Below are 26020 nucleotides of genomic sequence, written 5' to 3'. Positions count from 1 at the left end.
TACTCACTAATCTCGACTTAGGGAGTTAATTATACTTAAGGGTTGATTAGTTTAGGTTAAGCTTGTATTAAGTGGTTAGTTAGAACGGATTAGTAATTTAATCGTTCGATATTGCATGTTAGGTGGTTAGAGTAGTGCAATTAACAAGTAGATAAGTCATACTATTTATTTAAATAGGTTTGGAATTTTTCCGAGCCCATTTTGGTATTTTTAGAAAATCATCGGGCATCAGTTTACAGCGCCACAAATATTTTTATCGACTATATAATTAGTGGGAGTTTATAAAATAAAGATATTATATTTTTAGCGGAGGCTGACCGTGTACCCACATATAATTATTTTTACTAGATATGATAAAAGTGATGAAATGGTTGGTTAGGTAGAATGATATACTATATCAGCCTGAGGGTTTTAATATATCAGTTTAAAATGAGCAGTATACCCTAAGTATTGCACAGCTTTGATGAGCAATTAAGTATCGCATAACTTTAGTGAGCAATTAAGTATTGCACAGTTTTAGTGACCAATTAAGTATCACATAGCTTTGGTGAGTAATTAAGTATCACACAGCTTTGGTGAGCATTAATCGTATACTATATCAGCCCGATGGTTTTAATGTATCAGTTTAGGGTGAGCAGCAAATGTTGTTATAAGCTTTTAGTGAGCATTTTTATCTATCTTCAGCTTAGGGTGAGCAGTTTTTGATGTGATTGGACTTTATAAATAGTATTGATTGGGTTGACTGAGAGATGGTCTTGATGGTATGTAATTGACTAGGTCAATTGATCGATGATGACTCGATCTGGTTTGTTGCTTTGATATGTTGAAGTAATTCGTTGAATTTGTAAATTATACTGACTTGCAGGAAGGAACAGAGGCAAAGGTGAGTCCTCTGACTTGTGCTTGTGCTTAGGCAGCCCTCAAGGCATATAATCTTCCTAGTCGGAACTTAGGAGGTGAATTTGCTGAGACGTCGTCTCACTCCATTGTGAGATAACATCTTCAAATCCTTAGATGGCAGCTCCCCCCAAGCATTTTGGACAGCTGAAAAAGCTCACAGAGCAGGTATCTTACATCCCGCTTCATAGGAGCCTAAGAGGATGGGGTTCGTGATCTGGGATGATGAGGCTCTACCCCATAAGGTACCCTATCAATACAGATCATGGTATCGACGTGTGTGGAATGGACAGAGAAAGGGTCACATACCGGAATCTGAGATACATGTATGTGCTGGAGGTTGCTTTCGGAAAATGAACGATTGACCCTCCAGGTGGTTCAGTGGTAGACTTGTACCAAGGTCTTTGGTGTATTCGGAGGAAGACTTGAATGCTTGAGAACTTGTAGCACTCTACCCTCCTTTTTGCAGACCTTGTAAATAGTCGGCTAATATTGTATATGACATAGTTTGATATGTGTATATAAGTGAGATGTGGTTTTTGAAAATTGTGGCTCTACTTTTCTATCACATTTGATCATTGTCTGGGGAATATTTATTTGCTTTCGCATGCACATCAAAATAAATGGGTCGGCGACGCATCCTAAAACGTCGTTATTTAATCGACGGCTGAAGGATGGACATGCGCTCGGAGGATCGGGGCATGACACTCATGCTGGGCGGCGAGGGTCGAGCCTCACCCATGGCCGTCAAGGCTCGCCCGCTCGACATTGCCATGGGTGAGGCTTGACCCTCGGCAAATCTAGGGAGGGCGAGCCTCGCTCACCCGGCGCGAGGCTGCCTTATTCGCCCAGCGCAAGGCCACCCTTGTGGTCACTGGCGAGGTGGCCGGCAAGGTCGACCTCGACCTCACCAGTCGTCACCTCTAGCCTATCGCTGAGGTTTGGAGGAAGAAGGAGGAGAAGGACAAAAGAAAAATAAAAAAGAAAAAAATTCAAAAATATTAAAATATTATTAAAAGTTGTTCACGTCAGCACCAATTAGGCCACGTCGGTGGCTGGCGTCTAGTCAACGAAATCCGGCCGATTAGGCCACGTCAGGCTTGTGTTTGGCCGAAAATGACTGAATTGACACTAATGCAAAATGTTTAGGACTTTTTTTTTCAACACTTTTCCCCTTTGTTAGAATTAGAACTATCTATATCAACGGTCAAATGTGGAATTTAAAAATAAAATATTCGACTACCTATGTATTTAGAGTGTATCCATTTAATCATTTAAGTATACCTCTTATGTATTCTAACAATTTTTTCATCTTGCGAAATCTTTGAAAAGAAGGGCCCATGAAACGTTTTTTTTTTTTTTTCTATTATTCATGTATATTGTTCAATAAATAATTTCCCTCCATCAACAAATAATTTGAATATTTTGTAATAAGGCGATTTTGCAAAATCGATTAAAAAATAAATCTTTTGCATTTTCACTATTACAAGTCTCTAGATATTTTCTATTTCTTGAGGAAAAATGAAAAATCAACAAAAAGGACAAGAACTCTACAATTTTTTCAAAAAAATGGTATTTTTTTGGGTCAAATAAAAAAAAAAAAGGTATTTACATGCAGTCTTTTGGGTCGTAACTGGCTAGGTGGGGCAGTATTTCGGCTACGGTGCAGTGTATTTACGATATGGCGGTTGTCATATTCTAAAGATATTTTCCCAATTTGGATGATTTCTTTAAAATGCTACAAATTATATACTGTTTTACTCCACGTAATCTCGATTTAGGGAGTGCTTTTTGTTCTTGTTCTAAGCCAATCAAGCAGCTTCCTTTGGATTTTCAGCCAAAATGGAAAAAGCACTGCTTTAATTAGAAAAAAAAATCTTGAATGAATTTAAAACAATTTTGGATGTTGCCCATATATCTCTTTTTTTATTTAATGTTTAGGATTTTCCAACATTAAATAAAATTATGATCTAAACCTTACCAAACACAAGCAGGCAAACACCTACCTTAGTTGGCCAAACTTTGAAATTCTTCCCTCGAATCTCGGGCCAAATCATCTACCGCCTCTGTTCATTAAATTCATAATAAAATCACGATCCTAGATGAGGTTGACACATCATATGGTTCAGTAAATTTATTCTGTGAAAAATAAATAACTTTTAAAATAATTTTTTTAAAAATAACCGTTTATATAATTATATTATTTATAGAGAACTATTTTAGTCACTCATCAAAATATTTAGATATAAATTATTATTGTCGATAAATTTTTATTAATTAAATATTTAAGTATTTATATTTTAGAAAATTATATTCAAAATCAATTATTTTCCACCAAAGAGTTTAAAAAAAAAAAGAGGGTCCAGGCTTGGCATGATGTCCAAGGCTCTCAGCCCAATAATTTGCCATTGAAAGCTCAACGAGACCCAGTCCAAGCCTGCGTGTTGATTGCCTCTCCTCACCCTCACCAAAGGATCTCAAATCACATATAACTAGACATTCATGTGCATATCACTTGAACCATCATACAACCCAAAATTAAAAGGATTAATATCCTAAAAAAAATCCTAAATTGATACACGTGTGACAAATTATTTACTCAAAACTAATTTTTTGACCATGAAAAACCCCAAACTGGTATATATGTTACCCTAACTGACCATAAAAACCCCGAACTTGTACATTTGTAACAATTCAACCATCAAAAACCCCAAACTAATACATTTATAATAAATATACCCTCCATTAAATTAGATTTAATCACAAAAAACCACAAAAATTGTATAACCGTGATAAACGGAGAGTAACATTTTAAACTAGTACACTAATCAATTGTTACGTGTCATTCAAATTAATAATTTAACAGTAAAATTTAATGAAAATTAACAGAATGTAAATTTGTCACAATTGTACTAATTTTAAATAAGTTCGTCAAAGGTGTATCGATTGGAGGTTTTTCCACGTATTAACCCAAATTAAAATGGCAATGACAAGTCCCATGAATACAACACCTTGTAAAAAGGTATACATAAAATTAAGTCATCAAGGTTCCAAACAACTCAAATGTATAACAAATATTCACAAGTACATATAATTACATCATATCAAATAAGTTATATACTATTTCTCCAATACATAAAAGCATCGCAAATTATTGGCTATTAACTAATAAAAGAAAAACTTTAAATAAATATTTTATTTGTTTCGTAAAAAATGAATGATTTGAAAAATATATTTATAAAAATAATTGCCTATATCACTTAAAATAATTAGCCAATAAAAAATATTTTTCTTTTCAACAATAATTCATATCTAAACATTTTTTAACGACGAAATATTTTTTGTTCATTAATTTGTCTATGCAATATAAACAATCACTTTCAAAAAACGAATATTTTTCACAAAACCAACATAGTCTAAGTTCTTATGCCAAAATGAAAATATTTCCTATATGCTTATAAGAAACAAGAGGGATTCAACAATTCAGAGTCATAGAGAGAATTCCTGGTTTGCAGTTCTTGATACCAACGCGAGGGTTGAATAAAAACCAGCATGAGAGAGAGAGTGTTATGGACGAAAACTTCAGGAACACTGGAGCTAAGTCGAAAACAAATGTCCCAGCAAGAGTATTCCTGGTTTGCGGTTCTTACATCAACGTTCACAGAGAGAGAGAGAGAGAGAGAGAGAGAGAGAGAGAGAGAGAGAGAGAGAGGAGAGAGCGGGGTCCCTTGTCGGGACCATGCCATCGAAAAGCAAATTGGTTCGACCGACCGATCAATTTAACGACGCAGTTGGGTAAAACCCATTCACTGTCATCCCTCCATCAACAGAGATAACCTGACCCGTGATGTATGATGCGGCCGGCAAGCAAAGGAATGCTGCTAGTGACGCGACCTCTCTGGGTTCTCCGACACGCTGAAGTGGGGTCCGAGCTATTATCCCATCGTAGAACTCCTTGTTCTTCAGTAGCTGCAACATGAATTCGTCAAATGTGAGACGGTGAGAATAAGTTGCTGGCCATAACCACAATGTGATGAAAGACAGGGTAAAGGTTCAATTACATTTTCCACAAGCGAGGTCCTGATATACCATGGAGCTATGGAGTTGCTCCTAATGTTGTCTTTTGCCCATTCACAAGCCAGGTTCTTTGTAATTTGGTTAATTGCACCTGACAGAAAAATAATGAAGGGCATTTGGTTTTTCAAGATCCGCAATCTTTTCAAATGTTGAAGCGAAAGGAGGAGGAAAAAATAAAATCTAAATCAATGTTTCAACCTTTAGCAGCAGCATAAACAGATCCATTGCCTAAACTGACAACCCCAGCAACTGAGGAAATGAAGATAATGCTACCAGCTCCTGATGCTTTCAGGAGAGGATGAGCAATTTGGCAAAGATGATAGGCAGAATCAAAGTTGGTAGCCATAATTTTCGAAAATTCTTCAACTGTATAGTCAACAGTTGGCTTCCTAAAATTCGTTCCAGCATTGTTAATCTGGCATCAGAAACATACATAGTCATCTCCAGAGTCCAATAAATCAGCTTTTTTCAAACAGGATGTACAATTAAATGATGAAGTCATCTCATCTATCAATTGATCATTTTGATGTTGTCATAGGCAAAGTTTGCATTTGTGCATTTAGTGAGCATTAAGCTAAGGAAACTAGTCATTGCTGCAACAAAGAATATCATAGCTGACTTAGGGAAAAATGAAGGGTGATAGTTTTGATATCTGGCGCTAAAAAGTGCAATTTGTTAAAGTGGGAAAGCCGAGAGAGAGAGAGAGAGAGAGAGAGAGGGAAAGCAGAATTCATATCAAAGATAGCCATAGCAGAGCACGAATGCCTATATTTTGTCTGTAACCAAAAGTGTAAAATGATGAAACTTAACAGACCATAGAATGTTTCAATTTCAGAAATCTTAAAAAACAAAGCAACGAAAGAAATTGAGCAGAAACACTGGCAATTGAATGGCTAGTGTTGCCTCGAGTGACCACTACTGCAGACAACAAATACGAACACAACAATCAGAACTTACGAGAATGTTGAGCCCGCCACCGAACTTAGAAGACACCTCCTTCATCAGATTCTCTCGCTGGTCACGAGAAGACACATCGCAGACCGACCCGGTGACCGCAAGGCCCTTGCCTTCCCATTCCTTCAAGCACTTGCTCAGCTCCTCCCCGTTCCAAGAGCAGGTGTGCACGGTGGCACCGAACCCGCCCAGCTCCTCCACTATCGCATGCCTGAGGCAGGTTCAAATTCCAAGTTCAAATTCCAAACATGATGCGGGAGCATTCAACGTAACTCCATCAATCAATTCAGAACCATCTATGCTTATCCAAGTCAAGAAAGAAACTGGGCAGCATGTGCTTCGATGGATCATTTTGAATGAATAATGTCAATTATTTATCGATACTTTGTGGTATGTCGATAACTATCGATAGCAATTTTAGACGTTTTGCATGACCAATTGATGAAGTTTTAGCAGGGTTATTTTCTGGTCAAGGGAGGAGCAGGAATTTTGGAAGGCTAAATGTTCAAGAATGCAAGTTCCCGTGCTAATAAATGCATTTACTAAATTCCTAGGTGTCTTTATTGTTAAGTAGTTTTCAAGAGTCAAAGGTCTAAGTTCCTAGGTCATAAATTTTTTTTTTTTTATATTTCCTATGTCTAAAATCCTCTTATAAATAAGGGAAAATTATCCAATGAAAGGACATACGAATTTGATTAATGAAAATGGTGAGATTTCTTCTGCTTGAGTGACTTTCTTCGGAGAGTGGATGACTCCTTTCGATCTCTTTATTCTTGGAGCATAGTTCACCCGTAGTGGTGAGCCAAGAAGCTTGGTCTAAGTTCCTAGTTATTAAAGTCTGTTTTAAAATCCTCTTATAAATAAGGGAAAATTATCCAATAAAAGGACATATGAATTTTATGAATGAAAATGGTGAGATTTCCTTTGCTTGAGTAAACTTATTCGGAAAGTGAATAACTCTTTTTGGTCTATTTATTCTTGGAACGTAGATCACTCCTTGGTGGTGAGTCAAGAAGCTCTTTATTCTTGGCTGGTGGAATCCTTAGACGTTGGTATCTCCTATTTGAATTCCTTTATCTTTGGCTGGTGGAAGTTTTTAGCCTTAGACCTTGGTAAACTTATCCTTTGTTGGTGGACGCTTTAGGCCGGTGCACTTCATAGATCTCGATCCTCATCTTCATCTTCAGTTGGTGACGTAGACTTCAAGGAGATGGTTCTATTTTTTTTATTTCCTTTCGTTTCTTCTCTATATACACTACTCCATACACTTAACCAAAAAAATCTTTAAAAAAAAAAACTTTCGTTCTGGAATCACCCGCCCCATCACGCATCAAAACGACCGGAGGTTTTAAGGGTGGAACTTTATTGGCTCGACCAATGAATTTGAAGCTGTCCAGTGATTTAAGCGGAGAAAAGAATGGAGAGAGAGAGAGAGAGAGCACAAGGACAAGATTACCCGATTCCGCGAGTGCCACCGGTGACGAGAGCAGTCGTGCCTCGGAGAGTCCAGCGCGATTCTCTGTCGTTCTTCTGCGCCTCCGCCATTGATTCAACTCTCGGACTCTTCTCTCTGGTTTGTGGGTGGGAGCGTAAATGAGGTGGTGGAAGTTTCAAAGAGAAGAGAGACGTACAAGACTTGGAGTTGGAGAGGCATTCGCTATCCAAGCCACGTCATGTGAACTTCGCCTCTTCGATTTTCTCCTTTGGATTTTGGGCAAACGACAAGGAAAAGAGTCTCTCGTGGTCCTTACACTTTCACCTAATATGTAAAATTATTGTTGATATTTTAATTTATTCAATACGATCTCTAACTATTCGTTTATATTCAATTTAGTTCTTTGATTGTATAAGAATGTTCAACATTGTCATCGAACCGGAAAAAATTGAACCAAATATTAGACATTTTTATTTAAGAACTAAGTTTAGGGACCGCATTAAATAAATTAAAAATTTAAGAATGACATTGCACATTAATTTAAAGTTCATGGATTAGGAAGAAAACTTTAAGTGAAATTATACAAATATTTCCCAAACTTTCGGATTAATACACATTTACTATAAATTTTCAATTATCACGCATTAACCCTTGAACTTACATTTTGTTATTATTGTTCACTAAACCATTCGTTATATTTTCTGTTAATTAGTAACTTCTAAGGCATAGATGTGTGCTTTGATCTTTTTTTTTAAATAGAAGTCTGCCTTTTACCCATGATTTTGTTAAAAGACGTGAAAAATAAAAATAAAAAGTTGGTGAAAATTAAATTAACTAAAACATCATATCGCATAAAATGAGTATCAATATTAATACTTAAAAAAGTAGTTAAAACTCGAGGAAAATATCAATTGAACCGATAAGATACGTTAAGAAAAGAAAACAATTAAGTGAAAAGAAAGAAAAGATGCCTCGATAACATAAGGTTAAATAACAAAAAAAAAAAAAAAAAATACTCATTCTATATTTTCAAATGGTTAATTAATGCAAAAATATGATAAATCAATCGGAAGTATATGAAAAACCATGTTAGATTTCGGTTAACCATTTCGGAAAGAAATCTGAAAACCCTAGACGCGACGAAACGAGAGGGGCTTTCGAAAGTCACTCCTTTGAAATCCGTAGGTACTGAAAGCCTTACCGGAGGATAAAGAGAGAGAGAGAGAGACGCATGGGGAGGCGTCGCGACGATGGAGGAATCGGCAGATCGCGATCGCGATTGAAGGGTGCTTCAAAAGGAGGACGAAACCCAAGCGAATCTTCGTTGACTCAATGCGTTTGATGTTTTGGTTTCCTTCGATGGATGGCACTGCTCTCTTATCACTCTATGACGTGTCAAGTTTTTTTAAGTCGGTCCTACTCTACTTCTATTCTAACTCTCACTCTCAAACTTTTGTCCTGCCTTCTTGCAGAACGTGATGGTCGAAACCCATACTTAAAACTAATTCGTTCTCACCCCAGCCTCTGAGAAGGTGGGGATTTAAACCCCCTACCTCTCTCTTCCATATTGAAAGGTGGCCACTGAAGCAAACCCAGTGATTGTGATGTGTCAAGTTCGGCAGCTTCTACTCTGTCGTCTTTCGTTTTGGTCCCCAGATAATGTGATATTTATGTTTTTATTTAGAACCTCGGCCGACGTGAAGCTATGGGCTTGGGCCTTCTTTTCGGTCGTCCCTGGGCTTCGGGGCCTTAACTGGAGAGATGGGCCAGACTATGAATTGTGCTGTTCCTCGGATAGATGGGCTGACTGAACAAGATCGCAAGACGGTAGGCCCAGTGTCACTTCCCCTTCACAGATTTTCCTCCTAGGACTTTTTCAATTTCTTTTTAGGGTTAGTTTTTGGTTTAAGCTAGGGGTGAATAGTTTTAACTTTCGTTCAGATTTCACCAAGAACCTAGAACCCACCCAATATAATAGGTCCCTTAATTTTTAAAACTTGGAACCTGCTAGCTAGAAAGGATCCTTATTTTTTTTTAACCTGAACATATTCTACATATCTTAGAACTTAAAACTTGCCTTGTCATAATTCTCAAGGTCAGTTTTAAGTTTTACCCAAGTTCCATTTGTATTATTAATTAAATGATTATAGTGAATCATCAACTTAATTATCATCAATATCCATTTATCACAACTTATATTTAGACATAAGAAAATATGAAATATTAATAATATAAAAGTCTCAATCATAAAATGAAAGCTAAGATTAATAGTTTTAAATTATACACTCGTTATTAGACACCATAACATAAAAAATGCAAAAATTTGTTTGGATTTTAGGTTCCAAGTTCTACCTACATAAAACTTGGAATCCACCCATTGAAGTAAATTTCCCAATTTTTGAAACATAAAATTTATCGTGTATACTTTGAAATTTAGAATTAGATAAGTTTCCATTGATCCGGTTCTTCGATTTCAAATTCTATTATATTATTTATAGAAAATCATTTTCGTCATTCATCAAAATATTTAGATATAAATTATTATCGTTAATAATTTTTTATTAATTAATTATTTCAAATGATGCAAATATTTATATTCTAGAAAAATATATTCAATACCAATTATTTTCCACCAAACAAATAGATTTTTTTTTTTTTTTTTGAAAAAGAGGATTCAGGTTTGGCATGATGTCTAAGGCTCTCAGCCCAATAATTTGCCATTGAAAGCTCAACAAGGCCTAGTCCAAGCCTGCGTGTTGATCGCCTCTCCTCACCCTCACCAAAGGATCTCAAATCACATATAACTAGACATTTGTGTGCATATTGCTCGAACTGTCATCTAACTCAAAATTAAAAGGATTAATACCCTGAAAAACCTAAAATTAATACACGTCTGATAAATTTACCAAAAATTAATTTTTTGACTATGAAAAACCTCAAACTGGTATATATGCGCCAAATTTATCATAACTGACTATAAAAAAAACATAACTGGTACATTTGTGACAATTCGACTACCAAAAACCCCAAACAAATACATTTGTGACAAATATACCATTTGTTAAATTGGATTTAATCACAAAAAACCAAAAAAATTATATAACCGTAATAAATGGAGAGTAACATTTTAAACTGGTACACCAATCAATTGTTACGTGTTATTCAAATTAATTTTAGAGTACAATTTAACGAAAACTAACATAAGGTCAATTTGTTACAAGTATATCAATTTTAAATAAATTCGTCAAAGGTGTATCGATTTGAGATTTTTCAGCATTTTAACCCAAATTAAAATGACAATGACAAGTACCATGAACACAACACCTTGTAAAAGGGTACATAAAATTAAATTATCAAGGTTCCAAACAACTCATATGTATAATGAAAATTCACAAGTACGTATAACTACATCATATCAAATAAGTTATATACTATTTCTCCAATACATAAAAGCATCGCACATTGTTGGCTATTAACTAATGAAAGAAAAACTTTAAATTAGTATTTCATTTGTTTCGCGAAAAATGTCCTTATAAAAATAATTGCTTATATCACTTAAAATAATTAATCAATAAAAAATATTTTTCTTTTCGACAATAATTCATATCTAAACATTTTTTAACGACGAAATATTTTTTGTTCATTCATTTGTCTATGCAATATAAACGATCACTTTCAAGAAAATGAATATTTTTCACAAAACAAACAGAGTCTAAGTTCTTATGCCAAAATAAAAATATTTCCTATATGCTTAAAAGATACAAGAGGGATTCAACAATTCAGAGTCATAAGAGAATTCCTGGTTTGCAGTTCTTGATACCAATGCGAGGGTTGAATAAAAACCAGCATGAGAGAGAGTATTATGGACGAAAACTTCAGGAACATTGGAGCTAAGTCGAAAACAAATGTCACAGCAAGAATATTCCTGGTTTGCGGTTCTTATATCAACGTTCAGAGAGAGAGAGAGAGAGGGAGAGAGAGAGAAGGAGAGAGCGGGGTCCCTTGTCAGGACCGATCAATTTAACAACACAGTTGGGTAAAACCCATTCACAGTCATCCCTCCATCAACAGAGATAACCTGACCCGTGATGTATGATGCGGCTGGCAAGCAAAGGAATGCAGCTAGTGATGCGACCTCCTTGGGTTCTCCGACACGCTGAAGTGGGGTCCGAGCTATTATCCCATCATAGAACTCCTTGTTCTTCAGTAGCTGCAACGTGAATTCGTCAAATGTGAGACGGTGAGAATAAGTTGCTGGCCATAACCACAAGGCGATGAAAGACAGGGTAAAGGTTCAATTACATTTTCCACAAGCGAGGTCCTGATATACCATGGAGCTATGGAGTTGCTCCTAATATTGTCTTTTGCCCATTCACAAGCCAGGTTCTTTGTAATTTGGTTAATTGCACCTGACAGAAAAATAATGAAGGGCATTTGGTTTTTCAAGATCTGCAATCTTTTCAATAGCAATGTTGAAGCGAAAGGAGGAGGAAAAAATAAAATCTAAATCAAAGTCTCAACCTTTAGTGGCAGCATAAACAGATCCAGTGCCTAAACTGACAACCCCAGCAACTGAGGAAATGAAGATAATGCTACCAGCTCCTGATGCTTTCAGGAGAGGATGAGCAATTTGGCAAAGATGATAGGCAGAATCAAAGTTGGTAGCCATAATTTTCGAAAATTCTTCAACTGTATAGTCAACGGTTGGCTTCCTAAAATTCATTCCAGCATTGTTAATCTGGCATCAGAAACATACATAGCGTCATCTCCAGAGTCCAATAAATCAGCTTTTTTCAAACAGGATGTACAATTAAATGATGAAGTCATCTCATCTATCAATTGATCATTTTGATGTTGTCATAGGCAAATTTTGCATTTGTGCATTTAGTGAGCATTAAGCTAAGGAAACTAGTCATTGCTGCAACAAAGAATATCATAGCTGACTTGGGGAAAAAACTGAAGTGTGACAGTTTTGATATCTGGCACTGAAAAGTGCAATTTGTCGAAGTGGGAAAGCACCAAAAAATAAGAGAAAGTGGGAAAGCAGAATTCATATCAAAAGATAGCCATAGCAGAGCACGAATGCCTATATTTTGTCTGTAACCAAAAGTGTAAAATTATGAGACTTAACAGACCATAGAATGTTTCAATTTCAGAAATTTTAAAAAACAGAGCCAAGGAAAGAAATTGAGGAGAAACACTAGCAATTGAATGGCTAGTGTTGCCTCGATTAATTCTTTCTTATGAAATTGCCAAACTTGACGAGTTTAGATTATTCACAAGAAAAGTACACAGATACCAAAGTGTGACATTTATGAGAAAAGATGACATAGAAAGAAACAGAGAACAACATGATTTTGTGCATCACTTATTTTCTTTCCATGACACTTTCTATTGCATTGCTTATAAAAAAAACAGAACTCGTTCCTTACAAGAAACCATTGTCCAAACACTTCCCTTTCTTATAAATATGAAAGTCAATACAGTGGTTCTTTGAACTGCCTTTACCCGACTGACCAAAGTTCAAAATATCCACTCCAGAATTTGGTTGTGCATGTGAAAGGTGAATCCTTGAAAAGTTTGTCAAACTTCCTTGATTCAGTGTTCACATCTTACTTGTAGAAAACTTAGAATCCCCAACTCTCCATGTTACAACCAAGCTTCTAGCCATGTAAGATATTTAATACTAAACTCCTCTCATGGAGGCATTTCTTTGCAAGTAGGCTCTGTCACAAGCTTTACCATCACTCGACTCACTTGATTAATCATTGTTAGATATGGAAAGCATGAAGCATATTAGTTAAAGCGACTACACGCAAGGCATTGACAGCATACCTTTGCAACATCTCAGAAGTAAATTAAACCTCAAACACCTCACCTAAAATTTGAGACATGTTGTAACTGGGACGTGTAAGAAGCATGTGCACATCACTGATTCAGCTCAGTTACACCATATGTTGTTAGATACAGTTGACTGATGATAACCACCAGCATAACCACATATCTAACTCTCTATAGTTCATTTTTTTTTCCAACATTTCTTCATTTATGTTCCCCGAGACAAGGCGGGAGCAATTTCCCCAGAATATGGAAGCCCGTAAGTTATATAAAACCCATGCATCGAGCGCGCACACACTCGTGCACACACACACACACACAGAGCAAAGGTGAAAAAAAATCAACAAGCTGACCAGCAGTACTCTAAAGATACAGTCGCCCTAATCATCATCAAAGTAAACGATCATGCCAGACATGTAAAGCCGCGAACTTCGATTGTTATCCCTAAGAAACAGAACTGCCCATTGCATGTGGGCCTAGTTTATTCAACGCCATCATATAAGAACAATGCCTCACAACATGCAGCATAACAGCAGCGACAAAATCACCATTAACAAAAAGAAATGAGAAACTTCCCCTAGTCGAAAAAATTCACGCAGCGTAAATAGCCTCAAGTGACCCGCTACTGCAGACAACAAATACGAACACGACAATCAGAACTTACGAGAATGTTGAGCCTGCCGCCGAACTTAGAGGACACCTCCTTGATCAGACTCTCTCGCTGGTCACGAGAAGACAGATCGCAGACCGACCCGGTGACCGCAAGGCCCTTGCCTTCCCATTCCTTCAAGCACTTGCTCAGCTCCTCCCCGTTCCTCGAGCAGGTGTGCACGGTTGCTCCGAACCCGCTCAGCTCCTCCACTATCGCGTGCCTGAGGCGGGTTCAAATTCCAAACGACCGGAGGTTTTAAGGGCGGAACGGCAGGAACTTTATCGGCTCGACCGATGAATGCGAAGCTGTCCAACGATTTAAGCGGAGAAAAGAATCGAGAGAGAGAGAGAGGACGAGGACGAGATTACCCGATTCCGCGAGTGCCGCCGGTGACGAGAGCAGTCGTGCCTCGGAGAGTCCAGCGCGATTCTCTGTCGTTCTTCTGCGCCGCCGCCATTGATAACTCTTCGCTCTGGTTTGCGGGTGGGGAGTGTAAAAAATGAGGTGGCGGAAGTTTCAAAGAGGAGAGAGACGTAAGAGACTTGGAAAGGCGTTCGCTATCCAAGCCACGTGATGTGAACTTCGTCTCTTCGATTTTTTCTCCTTTTGGATTTTGGGTAAACGACACGGAAAGGAGTCTCTCGTGCTCCTTAAGTTTCATATATATTCAATTTAGTTCTGAAAAAATTGAACCAAAATATTGAACATTTTTATTTACGAACTAAGTTTAGAGGCCTCATTAAATAAATTAAAAATTCAAGAATGGCATTGCACATTAATTTAAAGTTCAGGGAATAGGAATAATACTTTAAGTGAAATTATACAAACATTTCGCAAACTTTCGGATTAATACACATTTATTATAAATTTTCAATTATCACACATTAACCCTTGAACTTACATTTTGTTATTATTGTTAACTTAACCATTCATTATATTTTCCGTTAATTAGTCACTTCTAAGGCATAAATGTATGCTTTGGTCTTTTTATTTTTATTTTTTACATAAGCCTGCCTATACCCATGATTTTTTTAAAAGACATGAAAAATAAAAAAGGTTGGCAAAAACTAAATTAACTAAAACATGATTAGGGGTGTGCAAAAAAACCGGGACCCGCTCGGAACCGGTGGTTCTTGAGGGAACTGGTCTAGTTTCCGGTTCCAATTTATGGGAATCGGTGGTACGGTCGGGTTCCCCATCCCATGGGCACTCGCCCACCCCGGACCGGACCGATTATATTAAAATAATATATTAATTTTTAATATTAAAAAAATGAAATTACAAATCAACAAACCCAAATCAAATAATTAAAAAAATTAATTAAAGTGGGAAAAAAGTCCAAAGTGCACCAAATGGAGAGGCGTTGATCTCTAGTCAAACCAAATGGAGAGGCGTTGAAGTTAAAAAGTCCAAAGTGCACCTTGACAAAATGTCGAGTAATTAGTGGGCAAAAAGCAAGCACGTGGTGAAGAAGCAAGGATGCAAGAGGAGGAGAAGAAAAATAGGTCAGGTGGCGAAAAACCAGCAATTTTGGTCGAAAACCAAAGTTGTTTCCCGTCAAGATCGGAGCTTTCGAGAAAATGATATCATTATTATTGTGAGACCGATTCCATGGATCCACTCAGAAACCGAACCGGACCAGCGATCCGGATCCCGGTTGGGATCCATACAACTAATTGGTGAATCTTGATTCCAATTTTTCAGAACCGGTCATTAACTGACAGTTCCTTGTTCTAGGTCGGGAACCGCCCGCTCGGACCATGCACACCCCTAAACATGATATCACATAAAATGAGTATCAATAATAAAAATTTGATAAAAATATCAATTGAACCGATGAGATACATTAAGAAAAGAAAAAAAAAAAAAGATGCCTTGATAACAAAAGGTTTAATAACAAAAAAATTAAAAATAAATACTTTTTCTATATTTTCAAATGGTTAATTAATGCAAAAACATGATAAATCAATAACAAGTATTCATTTCTTTATGAGTTACGGACGTCATTTTTCGATTAGTCATTTTTTTTTTTATGAGTTAAGGACTTCATTTCCTTTTGAAAATTATAGTTCAAAATGTTGGATAGTCTTGAATCTCTCTCATCCCAAAAGCTAGTTTAAAGAGTGGGATTTTTCTTCACATTTATAAACTGATCACCAATTCTTTCCACAGCCGATGTGGACAACCTCAACACAAAATTATATAGATATTTTCAATTAATAGTACTTTAGTTAATTTAATCTCTCTCATTTTCCATTTTTTTTTCATTTTTTTATGGCAATCAAGAGTAAAAGATAGATTTTCATCAGAAAAAAATTGATGTGAAAATATACTTTTTCCCCTGAACAAGAATGTGTACTGCACATGCTTATAGAAGAAAAAATAACAGCAACAAAATGAAAACTTAGAGGGATATTGTGTAAAGGTTGAAACCTAGGGGGTAAATGTGTATTATCCGTAAATTTCGAGAGGTTTTGTTTAATTTCTTCAAAACATACAATGAATGGTTTCATTTCAACCCCTTGAAGAAAAGTTGGACGCAGCAAGTTTTGGAGCTGTGTAATGATGGTTCTCAAGTAATCATCTATTTGAGATATTTATAGGACAATTCATCTCGACAATTCATTGCTTTTGCATTCATTCACTGTGACAATCTATGCATTTCAAAAATTTACCTTGAGACCTTTTATTTGGCCAGATTTGCATTTAGACCTTCAAGTCTGGGTGGAAATGAGTTCGAAACCCTATATGAAGACATCTGATGAATGATGACGAAGAATTATCATCCAAAAATGATAAGAATGATCAGCTCTAAGATCAAAGGCATATAAGACAACCTTCTTCAGGTCGAATGATCGAGCTATGTTCCATTTTCGACGATTCGATGCACTGCTCAGTGCTCAGTGATGATACAAACCCTCATCTTCCTCCACTCACATAAAATGTAGCTTATTGAACAGGAAACGAGGGAAAGATTGTAAACATCCAGTACCTAATCAAATACATCGAACAGGATCTATGTCAGGCGTGTGAGAGAGATGATTAGGAGCCATATCATCGCATTGAAGAGCTATTATTCGAGTACCACACAATATACAGATCGTTTACATATAAAAGGAAGCATGCCCATCCTTCCTGCTTAAAATACAGTACAAACTCAAGATCTGGAGATCAATAGAAATCTCAGCCCCAATGAATAAGGTCGAGCTAAACCCTTTCTTTCATTGCCATGCTATGTACCCAAAAAAACTGTCATGTGATTAATTGCAAAGCAGTGTCTCACGTGTTGCATTTCCAGTTGTAGGATTCACCCTAAAAGCAAAAAAAAAAAAATGCAGTCCATAAAATTACTCAAGCACATATGCCAAATTTAACCAACTCCGTAATAATATCTTACCCATCTGCGACTTTGCAAAGGTACTCTCGTTGATCGTCTCTCAGAGGCACATCTGTGAAGTCTGCATGCATATGGAGTCAATAATCCAAACATTGCAACTAAGAAAGTTATTCCAAAACTGGGGCATTCCCTGGAAGTCACTGAATATTAAACAGATTTTCTCTCTTTCACTGGTCTTGTTGGATGAAGAGTGAGAGTAAATATAGAGTTCATCTGAGTCTTGGGATATCGCGAGAAATGTTATTTCTCTGATTTCAAGAGGTGCTCAATGGATCAAACTCAAAGGTATGTAGTGGCAAACAAAGACCAGATATTTAACTTGGCAATGTCAAGTACTCAGGCATGCAAGCCCCAATTTAGCTTCCCCCATGAGCTCAAGGATGGAAAATTAAAGGGTTAGGAGAATAAGTGAATTGAGAATTCACATACCTGCACCTGTTATGTTTGATCCCCTAAAAGATGTGTTTCCTGTTGCTAGTGCACCTTCTAAGTTAGCATTGTTTAGATTCACCTGCAGGAGAAAAGAGGTGGTGCTTACATTTCACAGGAGTCTCATTGTTTACATTACTGGCAGATGTGTTTAAGTAGTCTCAAAGAAGATTCAGTCATGGCGCAGTGACAAGCATAAATCACATCTTTGATCAATCTTTGTCATGAAATCCCATCATTGGATTATTTTGATGGCCATCAGAATCTATACTCTCTTCAATGTGGCAGTCAACATGGTGGCAACAGATGTCAACAAAGCACTGAGACTTTAGCGGATTACTCAGATACTTCTTCCATTTGCAAAGGTTTTTGCAGTTCAGCCCTTTTCTATTTACCAACTTTCATTCCATTTCCTTCTTCAGAGCACGAAAAATACTGGCTCCTAAAAGTTAAGCCAAACCACTCGACAAACTCTGGACGTAGTCTAGCCCCCCTATCATCAGTTCCCTCAACAGTCAACACTTGGTTAGTTAAGGATATTGAGCATCCTTGGAGCTTTTATTGAACAGGTTTTTACAGATATTAGATATGATAAACAGTGGATAAACAATTAGAATATTGAAGTGGACAGAAAAGATATGCAAAAGGTGCACCTTTGTTACATTAGCCAAGGAAAAGTCGACACCTCTGAGATCAGCATCTGAAAGGTCAGCCCCTATACACCAGATAAGAAGCAGGATATTGTGCCATAAGCATCATGAGGAAAGGAAGTATAGAGCAGAACAATCTCTGTAGTAAAATGTTCAATAATGTTCATGATATCGACCCCAAAAAAATGTTCATGATATCACCCTGTAAGTTCAATTCCTATAACAATTGGGACCATAGGCTGAGTTGGTGAACAGAAGAGAGTTTCACAAACCTGTTGAAGTAGACGGTAAGTTTCATGGAAACTCAAGAGTATTTCTTACTCTTGCAGGATAAGAGCAAACAATTTCAGCAAAGGCTATAGCTCTTCACTAACTGAATTTTCTACAATCGCAAAATGCATTTGTACACTAAAGTGCATGAAATCATTAACCACTTTTCCAAGAGAGCCATTCAAGCATCAAAATTTCTTACTCTTGCAGAGAAACAGGTTTCCAAAGTGTCATATACTAGTACTTTATTATAAGTGTTCGTCAGGTGCATTCCCTCAAATTAGACAACTCATCACTGATAAGTTATCAGTAGCAAACGAAAGAACACTAAAGCGAAGAAGTAAGATGAAGAACCTGTCAAATCAGCATCAAAGAAGCTCGCACCGAGTAACTTTGCACCTTTGAAATTGGCTTGTCGGAGTATGGACTGAGGCAGAGAGTTGCCTTGTCGATTTATAAGAATTCAATCAAAGACCACCGAAAGCACTTAATACAAATTATCTTAGGGGTACCGTTTTGAAGTCTTGTTTGATCAGAGTCTTGCCACTGAAATCTTGCCCAGTAAGATCCTGACCCCTCGTAACTCCCGCACCGTATGGACCTCCTCCCTTGCATAAACAACCCCATAATCTCAATTCACAAACAAAAACACTGAACGCCCAAACATGACAAAAGAACTAAGAATGACGTGAAAATCAAACATAACACTACTTTCATCGCTCCACTTTGTATTCTTTAATCTCACTGGGCTGAATCTTCACTCAAAAGACTGCCTATTTGACAGGAGGGGCATAAGTCTTTCCCCGCGCAGTGGCAACCAAACATGTAATTTGACCAAATTTTTGCCAAGAAAAGGCTCACTTGATTCAAATTTCAATCTTGAGCAGAATCAAATGAAACTCAAGATTCATATACATAAAGAGGCAGCTCGAAATTCGGGTACCTTGAATGCGAGCGCAGGATCAGCAAAGAACAGGGAAGCGGACAAAAGGGCAAGCGCGCCTGTTCTTGCTACGGATTCGCACAACGCCAAAGGCGAGGCAAGATTCCGAACCTGTCACATTGGAAGCACCGTTACTGAGTGACGATTCTTGATTATCACCCAGAAGGCGGAACCTTTTCTTACCAGCGGAGGAGAATCAGAGCAAATGGGCAGAGACGAAATCTGGAGAGGAAGAGATTTGGAGGGAAGGAGAGGGGAATTTGGCGGGACTCTGGAAGCGCACAGAGAGACGCCGAGAAGCGCCATTCCGTCGATGGAGAGAGGGGGAGAGCGAGTGCGCTGGTGATGGAGAAGAAGACATGCGATTTACTGGATAACGTTGTCTGGATTACGTTAGAAAAAAAGGTAAGGAAATGGATAAAGTGCTCGCAATAAAAAGTTTATCAACTAGTGATTATCACTAACCAACTCCAAGAAAATGTATGAACGTTCTCATGCGACTTCTTGCATTTTCACAGCATTTTATTTAATTCTAATGACGATGATTAGAGATTCTGAGACTGTTTATCGAGTGTCGTATAATGTAAAGTAATCGTCAATCAAGGAATCGATTAGTGAAAAGAATTGTTGCTCTCTTAAACATTGGACGAAAAATTCAAGACACATCGATTGCGAGTTAGACACCGATGCTTTCTTTATTCACATTTTTTCTCCAATGAAGTCATTGGCGATGCATGCCGTATAATATAAGTCATTCTTAATCCTACATCATATCATTTACCCTCCTTGAAATAGAATATGAAAAGCTTAGGAGATTTCTTCTACGAACCATCCCTATCTTATCCCGACTCGTCGGTAGTAGAAATAAACCGCAACCTAGCTACATGTACATGGGATTCATTACATTAAACAGAGCAAAAAAATTCTCATTTTCCGCAAAATCATCACATCCCATTCCAAAATTGGCTCCGCCCCCTGGAGCCTAGAGGAAGCCAGTGGCCATGCAACAACTGAATAGATTGCCACAGCTCAAAAAGCTTAGAAGCTTCTTGGGACATCACTTTCCTAAACCATTTCCACCGTTCAGCCATGAACAACTGCTGAAGGCCTCACGGTCCACACCTTCAAAGAGTCTCTCCAGAAGATTTGGGTAATTGTCACAGAACGGATTCTGATCCTCCCAACCATATATAGGAGGGAACTCTTCGTTCATTGAGCTTTCCAAGGCCTGGAGGTTGGTGGTGGTAGCAGCTTCTGCCTGAGGAAGAAGTGGGTCCTGCTGATGGTTCAGATAGAATTGCACGTTCATGGCATCACTCCCTGAGAACTGTGGACCAAAATTGCTGGGGTTACCAGGAACAGGTGAATTTCTCCAACTGGGAACCCCAACTCCAAGGTTGGCCATTTGGGTCCCTAGAATCTCGATCTCCTCCTGCAGATTAGCCACCTGCATGTCCCATTTCAAAGATAATCAGTATTCTTTGGTATTACTCATTCAATTCTGATGACAAGACATGTTCCTCAATTTCACTTGAGACCATATCATAAGGGATGAAAAGTTGGGGGATTTAAGGTTGAATAGTATAATTACTGTATCGGTCACATCTAGAAAGTCCCTATTAACAGAATCAAGCCCTAGTCCTGACTAGGGCATGAGGTGGATGCATGAGAAGAGTTTGCATGGTTCACAAAGTAAAGGCAGTAGCTCCCTCATCGCAGGACAAAAGCCACAAGGAAACAGGACAGGAGAGAGATCAAAAGAAGACCTGCTCCTGGAGTGCAAAAATGTGAGCCACGCAACCATAGATGGGATCTCTCATCCTGGCCAGGGCTTCATAAGAAATGGTGATTGCAGCATCACTCCGGGTGTGCACTGGCAGGTGCAGCAGCAGCTTGGACACATTGCTTGCGCCAAACACCTTGTGAACGGCCGCGAAATGGGTCGAGGCCTGGTCGTAGCAGAAATAAGGAGCGAAAACACAGTCGCTGGTGCACTTCCTCCTCAGGAACTTGCATGCACCACATGAAGAGCCAAGCCCTGTCATTTTCCTAACCCTCTTTATAAAAACCAACAGTGTCAAAATGGGTAATGTTTTCGAGAGGTATTACTCAAACTTGGGAGGAGGAACTGGTTTGTTTAAGATGAAGAAGCAGTTGAGATTTGCTCTTTATAACCATCATTTGAATAAGGAGATAGTGCATCAGAAATTTCTTTTTAGCTGGGGCCGAGACTCAAAGAGACATTCTCCCTTTAATTAAAAGTGTGAGCAAACTTTTAGGTCTCCTTTGTGGCCTACATTGTCATTCTCAAATAGGGTAACCTTTCCTAAATTATGCCATAAAAGGGCTCTTAATTCGTGAAGATTCTTCACCTGCTACACCATCAGGTAGAGTTCATCATCTTTCTGATAAATTGGGTATTTTTAAATGGAAACAGTACATGCAATTGGTCCTTTTTCAAGCATTTCCTACAGTAAACAAGTACAATAACTATTTCTTTTCCCTCATAACAATAATTCAAAGTACCATTTGCCCAAAGATATATGATGACAAAGGGAAAAAGATGATAGAAAGGTCTCCGCACTTCCCAAATTTAGAATCGGCAGCTAGAGAGGGTGCATTCCAAGATGTTGATTTGCGCAGAACAAGCGTTCAACACGGAGCTGAGCAAGAGGAGTAAAACTTTTGTTTGGCAAAGCTCAAGACTGGACAGTCAGGGGCATCATAGTCTTCTCAAGCTAGAATACTTTGAAAGCAGGCAGCCGTTCATTGATGACTATGGTTCTTCTACAAACGGCTGAGAAATCATAGTGCACATCGTTTTCGACTTACATCAAAAGGGTCATGTTGGACAATGACAGTTCTATAGTTGCTCAATCTGAGCACTGACGGGACCCATCAGCTGTCTAATAAACGTGCCGAAATGTGAAGGAAAAACTCTCATCAGCAGCATGCAGATACCAATGTCATACTTCTTATCCTTTTGTCTCGTGAGGACTTTCAATCGGAATCAACTGACAGACAGGTTGGTGCATTACGGCTCGTGACATAAAAAAATCCCATCTTTTTAGCTGGAACAGTGTCGGAATTGTTTCCATCTGCAGGCTTGAAGCTTTCCTAGCTTAGGGATTGGGCAAATAGAGTGCATGACTCGTGACGGCTATTTGTCCGGACTCAATTAATTCCTCCATTATCATGCATTCTTTAACCCACCTGGAAAAACTCGATGAGGTTGATCGTCCGTGCATTATTTTTCAGTTTTTTAAGGAAAACCCATTATCAGGTTTGGCTGTTGGCCACTCAAAAAATAATGTGCTGGGTGTGCTGGGTGTGCTCATCGAAATGGACCCCCAAAAGAAGCAGAGGAGGACATTGAAGCTGAACAGTTCACACTGGGTGTCAAAGGCCAAAGTGGGCGAGAAAAAATAAATGGGATAAATTGGACTTCCTGTCCTTCTGCTTCAGAGCTCTAGGAAGGAAAGCAAGGGATTGGTAATTCGAGAGAGAAATGAGGAGGGGACAGATGCTGTTTTGGGTAACATGAATGGCCCCGACTTTGTGTCTTGTCACATAGACTGGTGAAGGCCTCGACCTTTGATTAATCTTTTCTGTTTCTGCGCTGTTCCGTGGAATGATGAAAATGCATGCATGGGGGAAAGGAGAGAGGGGCTGGCAAGTTGTGTTCTGGGAATGGTGGCGAAAGTGACTTTGGGTGGCGAGGATGACACTTTCGAGATTAACGATGAAAGTGTCTTTCTCTATCATGGATCAATTATCAGTCTCTTTCTGTCACGCTGCAAGTGCTTAGGTTTTTGGGGGCTCATGGCTGGTGTCCACATCTGCTTTGTCCATCTACCCTAGCCGAATTGTTCCAACAGAAGCCAAGTCTACGCTGATGGGTCTTATCTATGCCCTGGTGGCATTCACAATTTACTGATTGTTTATGAATTAAAAGTTCCTTTCTTACCTAACGAAACGGGATAATTACTGATAGAAATCTTCAATTCAGTTTTAAACCTTTTTTAATTTAGCCAATATAGTCATTAATTATTTGATGACTCGCCATTATAGTTATTTTGGTCGATTTGACCGGAAATTGTCGATGCGGACAATGGCCCTCTTATGTGGTATGGCCGTCAATTGACGTGGATAACTTTTGCAAATTTTATCAAATTTTTACTTTTTATTTTTTCTTTTCATTACAACCAATCAAGCTTGCAAGCGAGCTAGCTAGGGTAACTGCCCTGCCCAGGCCCTCATCAATCGCAAGAGGGAGCACAAAGGCCTCACTAAATGTAGGGGAAGCAAGATGGGCCAATTAAATCAGGAACTATCTGGACCGAATAGAATCGGATAATTTGGCTTGGTTCTCGGGAGTGTCAATCCGATTTCTAGTTCCTAAAAGTGGACCTGGGTCCAAGCGGTCTAGTTTTCAATTCCAAAGGGAGAACCGGACTGTTTTTTTTTTTTTTTTTTTAAAACGTCTAGAGAATGAGGATACAAATCTGCTGCCCTAATGGTCCCCAAATATGTACCTGTCTTCTCTCTCGGACATAGTATTGCGATACGTTTCCCTTTTCATTTAAGTTACATTAAACCTTATCAAAACCGAACAGAATGCTGGTCTCATTTTGTTGGTCAAGCTGCTACAAAGGCGTCGTCACCGTCCTCGGCCTCCATCGTGTCCATCGTAGCCAGCAAACCAGCGGCTCCTTTAAAACCTTGCTGACGTTCTCTCTCTCTCTCTCTCACGCATCTCTGTTCTAATCTCATTGAAGAGGTCGCATCGAGTTCTTTGGTTGCATAGACCTCAACGCCGCACACGAGCTTGGCATCGCCTCTGCAGCCTCGAAGGCCGCAGTGGCCGCGCTGAGCCTCTAGATTTGGAGGATAGCTCGAGCCCTCAAGGAACGTAATGGGTTCGGTAGCATTGCCTTCTGGGTCGTTCTTTGATATGGAGAACATTAGTTATTTTAGGTGTCTTTCACCTCTCATGGAGTTCGAGGCATTCTCTCATTTAAACTTAATCGGTTTTATTAGAATGATCGACTAGTCCAATCCATCCCTGGTTTGGGAACCACACCCATTTACTAGATCCAGGTGAGGGTGGTGACCCTCGACGGCTATAATGAAAGATATATATATATATAATCCAGCAAAAACTCTGAAAAAATTGTAAAACTTGTCCACATCAACAATTGCGCCATGTAAAATAATTAGCGTACACGTTCGTTATTTCTACCCAAAATTAGCTAAAAAGAGTTTTTAGCAAATTATCAAAATGTTTAAAATTGAATTGACATTTGTAAAATAGATTTAGGGTTTTTTTTTTTTTTTGATAATTTTCTTTGGCATTTTTAATATTTATTGATACTGATACCAATTCTTTTATGTGAAAAAATTAATGAACATATCAAGGAATTTGGGAATTTAGGATAAGGTTGGAAGTTATTTTTCCCCACTGAAACTCTCTAACACGTGATTAGTAACTTTTACATTAAAAAATTAAGTTTATCTAATAACAAAAAAGCAATTTATTCATACTTGATTAGTAACTTTTCCATGATGAAAGTAGATTTCGTGATATATATAGAGGTATGTATCATTAACCCCTTCTCCATGTTGATGGTAATTTTCAATAAAGGAAAGTATGTTTGAAAATATCGGCAACTAACTTATATTTAGCTGGCCAAAAATATTAAACAAAGCAAAAAAAATGTGGTTAATATAATTTTGTTACGCTATTATATAATATTAAACAGGATCTTCTACCCTCAAACACTCGCATACAAGTAGTACATTCATGGACAAATAAGTCAATTAATAATTTAAGTCATCTTTCATTAATTTCGATTTTAAATTTGAATATTTCATACACGGCAACCAATCTTTCACAATGACTTAACAATTATTTAATTCATTTCCTAAACTAATATATTTCTCTCCACGCATAGTTAAAATTTTCTCCTCTCTTTTCCTCGTGCGTATACTGGCTCACTCTTTTGCTAGTTAAAGCGAATGACGAGTTCTATCAGAGGAGACAGTGAGTGAACAGTAACTTATTATTATCCGACGCGGTAATTTTTTTCAATTACAATATGCATACTTATGATTCTTCTCAAAGTTATCCATGAATTTAGGCTTTCAGAAATCTGATATTGTTGCTACCGAAGTGTGTAAAATGGGAGCTTCGGGCCTTGATGGATGATGAAATTGCCGGCCCATGTGTCCCTTAGGGCCCAAAACTACAGCCCACAGATTCCTTGATTCTTCAATTTTCGTTTCGCGTTTGGGGCTTACCTAAAGCAATGACCTGAGATTTCTCCATATGATGAGCAAGCCATCCAGGGCGGGGCTGAAGGGCGGCATGCGGTGGCGACGGTTGCCAGCCGCCTGGTGTACGGTAATATTTTCATTAACTCTTTTTTTTTTTTTTCAATTTATATCTTGTGAAATCTGTATCAAAATGGGTTGTAAA

At 38.0% G+C, this 26020-nt stretch overlaps 4 protein-coding genes across 5 annotated transcripts; all 4 read right to left on the bottom strand.

Annotated features, from left to right (window-relative positions):
- Window positions 1–4389: 4389 nt before the first annotated feature.
- LOC104454322 (tropinone reductase homolog At5g06060-like) lies at window positions 4390–7545 on the bottom strand. Of its 2 annotated transcripts, XM_010069133.3 has the most exons (5): window positions 7385–7543; window positions 5932–6139; window positions 5173–5389; window positions 4959–5065; window positions 4390–4866 (listed from the first exon to the last, which is right to left on the bottom strand). In XM_010069133.3, the coding sequence occupies exons 1-5, from the start codon at window positions 7471–7473 to the stop codon at window positions 4672–4674; spliced, it is 816 nt and encodes a 271-aa protein (XP_010067435.1). In that variant the 5' UTR covers window positions 7474–7543; the 3' UTR covers window positions 4390–4671. The 2 variants fall into 2 exon arrangements, with proteins under 2 accessions (XP_010067435.1, XP_039172709.1); XM_039316775.1 differs by lacking the exon at window positions 5173–5389 and having other exon boundaries at window positions 4740–4866; window positions 7385–7545.
- Window positions 7546–11133: 3588 nt separating this feature from the next.
- Window positions 11134–14389, bottom strand: LOC104454319 (tropinone reductase homolog At5g06060). The gene is made up of 5 exons (XM_018859729.2): window positions 14222–14389; window positions 13866–14073; window positions 11885–12101; window positions 11666–11772; window positions 11134–11573 (listed from the first exon to the last, which is right to left on the bottom strand). Exons 1-5 carry the CDS (start codon window positions 14308–14310, stop codon window positions 11379–11381), a joined length of 816 nt encoding a protein of 271 aa, XP_018715274.1. The 5' UTR covers window positions 14311–14389; the 3' UTR covers window positions 11134–11378.
- A 2371-nt stretch (window positions 14390–16760) lies between these two features.
- LOC104454321 (thylakoid lumenal 15 kDa protein 1, chloroplastic) lies at window positions 16761–19927 on the bottom strand. Its single transcript, XM_010069132.3, has 8 exons — window positions 19726–19927; window positions 19543–19653; window positions 19112–19207; window positions 18954–19026; window positions 18333–18394; window positions 17680–17761; window positions 17251–17311; window positions 16761–17165 (listed from the first exon to the last, which is right to left on the bottom strand). Exons 1-8 carry the CDS (start codon window positions 19846–19848, stop codon window positions 17114–17116), a joined length of 660 nt encoding a protein of 219 aa, XP_010067434.2. The 5' UTR covers window positions 19849–19927; the 3' UTR covers window positions 16761–17113.
- A 307-nt stretch (window positions 19928–20234) lies between these two features.
- Window positions 20235–21665, bottom strand: LOC104454318 (LOB domain-containing protein 29). Its single transcript, XM_010069130.3, has 2 exons — window positions 21309–21665; window positions 20235–20989 (listed from the first exon to the last, which is right to left on the bottom strand). The coding sequence occupies exons 1-2, from the start codon at window positions 21585–21587 to the stop codon at window positions 20600–20602; spliced, it is 669 nt and encodes a 222-aa protein (XP_010067432.1). The 5' UTR covers window positions 21588–21665; the 3' UTR covers window positions 20235–20599.
- Between the last annotated feature and the right edge of the window lie 4355 nt (window positions 21666–26020).

The sequence above is a fragment of the Eucalyptus grandis genome, chromosome 7 (genome assembly GCF_016545825.1).
Source record: "Eucalyptus grandis isolate ANBG69807.140 chromosome 7, ASM1654582v1, whole genome shotgun sequence".
NCBI classification, from domain to species: Eukaryota; Viridiplantae; Streptophyta; class Magnoliopsida; order Myrtales; family Myrtaceae; genus Eucalyptus; species Eucalyptus grandis.
Note: the sequence above shows the minus strand (reverse complement) of the source record. Positions and strands in the feature narration are given on the sequence as shown.